The sequence below is a fragment of the Bombus impatiens genome, unplaced genomic scaffold (assembly GCF_000188095.3).
Source record: "Bombus impatiens unplaced genomic scaffold, BIMP_2.2 scf_0548, whole genome shotgun sequence".
NCBI classification, from domain to species: Eukaryota; Metazoa; Arthropoda; class Insecta; order Hymenoptera; family Apidae; genus Bombus; species Bombus impatiens.
Window position 1 is genome coordinate 1,219,571 of NT_176967.1, and position 2,260 is coordinate 1,221,830.

The following is a 2,260-nucleotide window of genomic DNA, read 5'->3' on the forward strand; positions in this document are numbered from 1 at the left end:
ACGCGCGACGACGGCGACGAGAGTTCCAGCCCTTCGCCGAACAGCAGCCTCTTGAACAATCTCAACAACAACTGCAACTCGAATCGCCAATGCGCCACCGACTTTAGCATCGCGGCCATCATGGCCCGAGATTCTAGGCAGCAGCAGCAGCAACAACTGCAGCAGCAACAGACGCAACAGCAATCGCAGACCTCGCCATTGCAGCAGCAGCAGCAGCAACAGCAATCGGTTCAGCAACAAACTCAACCTCAGCTGCAACAACCTCATCATAATCGGCAGTTGCAGCAACAGGCCGTCGGCGGAGGGAAATTGCATCAACACGGTGAGCTCTTTCCTTCCTCATTCTCGACGTAGAAATCCGATCGTAGCTGTCTCGTTATCGGGTCGAGCCACTCACCGCAGTTTTTTCTAAGCTTTGGTTCGGGCAATGAAATCGTTTTTCTTCGCGTTCCATGTACGTATGTACGTTAATAATGAAACCACGGTTCTCCGTCGTTTTTCTCGGCGAGCAAAAAAGGCGACCGACGAAAGAACGATCCTATCGATCGTTGGTTATCGGCTATCGGTTATCGGTTATTCGTGGCCGGTTGGTTGTTGCCGGTTTCTTGCCGGAGCAACCTGCGACGAACTCGAGCTAGAACGACGACCACGTTGGTGACCACGACTACGATTACGATCGCCGTCGAGACGAGTAGCGTTTGTCTTAATCGCGAAGGGCGTTATTTTTGAAAGGTTACCTGTCGTGGCAGAGAGGCAGAGAGTGGCAAAGTAAGAGGGAAGGAAGGAGGGAAAGCGGGGAGATAAGAAAAAAAGAAGAAAAGTAGAGAACGACGGAGCGCTGGTGCGTGGTTAATGAATTATTTAGCGGCGAAGATTGTGAATGAACCGGCATGTAGCCGGGTTTGTGCCCGGGCGCGCGTTAATTCGCCAGGCGAGAAACGGCCGTTTCGCGCAGCCAGGTGAGGTGTCTCATCGGAATTCTGGAAACGATCGTGGCTGCTTTGCTCAGCCAGACGTCCGAACGAGACTCGACGGTGTTTGGTTTCATCATCGCGTATCTTGGACGCCCGCGGCGAATAATCGCCCACGAAGATTCTACGCGGTCGAAATTTACGGTTGGCCACGGTGCAATTCACCCACGGAAACGGACCGTCGTTCCCAAATAAACTTGGGTAAACGGTGCGATGAATCGACCAAACTCTCGTGTGCGTGCACGTGTGTTGGACACGCGCGAATACTCTCCTCCTCTTCCTCCTCCTCCTTCCCCTCCTTCTCCTTTCATGTTCGCCAGCCACCTAGTTCGAATAAATCGCTAATCCAAAACTCAGGAACCTCGTGACTCGTTAACCGGCGACGAATTATGCCTCTCGGAGACTCGCGTTTCCGAGGTAGCGTGTTTCTGCATGTCCGTTCGCGTACGAATTTCGTTCAACCGTTTGAAAGCGTTTCGTTTTGCAAAGTAGCGAGACGAACGACACTTATCGAGCGGCGAACGATACACCGTTGTCGCCGACGTACACGACTCGATGCGAACGTCATCCGTAAAAAAGTAATCGGTGACTCGCTCGAGCAACGAGCTTGCATGTCTGCTTGAACGCTTACTTGGACCCCCGTAGCCCTCGCTCGGCGAACGCCAGCCTCCACCCGTGACGATCGTCCGGATTTTGTTGTCGCTTCACGACCAAACGCATCGGACAACGAAAGTCAACGATCGATTTCCAGATGGAGTCCAGACGACTCGTCGTCTGTGACGCGTAAACGTCGAACCTCGGAGCGAAAATCACGCGGCCGATAGACGTTTTATACGCGTCGAACCATCTGCAATTTGGTGGACGCCCACTTGAATCGTTTTACCGTTCGGGCAATCGCCAGGGCTTCCGTTGCGCCGGTAGTTACGATATCGCACTCTATTTTCCCGTGTTCTTTTTTTTTTCTTTCATTTTTCCAAGAGTCGGAGCTCTTTGTGTCCCAAGTTTGCGACAACCGAGATTTCTTGCTACGATAGATGATAAGTGATAAGCGATATCGATAAGGGAGAACGATTATCGCGTTTCACCGCTACGCGGATGATTTTTAGTCGGACAAACGCGGAAGATGTCAATTACGATAATTTACAACGAATACGGTGTTGGAGACGATTCCGGGGAAATGCTCGCGCCGCATTTTATAGCACACGTTAACGATTCAAGATGTATACCGTGTCTCTGCGTGTCGATCTACCCTGTAATCTATCGACGATCGGTTCGCAAACGTGCGGTCC

General features: G+C 51.9%; 1 protein-coding gene across 1 annotated transcript in view; it reads left to right on the plus strand.

The window, feature by feature from the left end:
- The first annotated feature begins 6 nt into the window (after positions 1–6).
- LOC100745178 (T-box protein H15) overlaps positions 7–2,260 on the plus strand; it is a 16,894-nt gene continuing 14,640 nt past the window's right edge. Inside the window, 1 exon segment of the mRNA XM_033321995.1 lies at positions 7–322. Coding sequence (XP_033177886.1) covers positions 121–322 — 202 coding nt within the window. The 5' untranslated portion in view covers positions 7–120.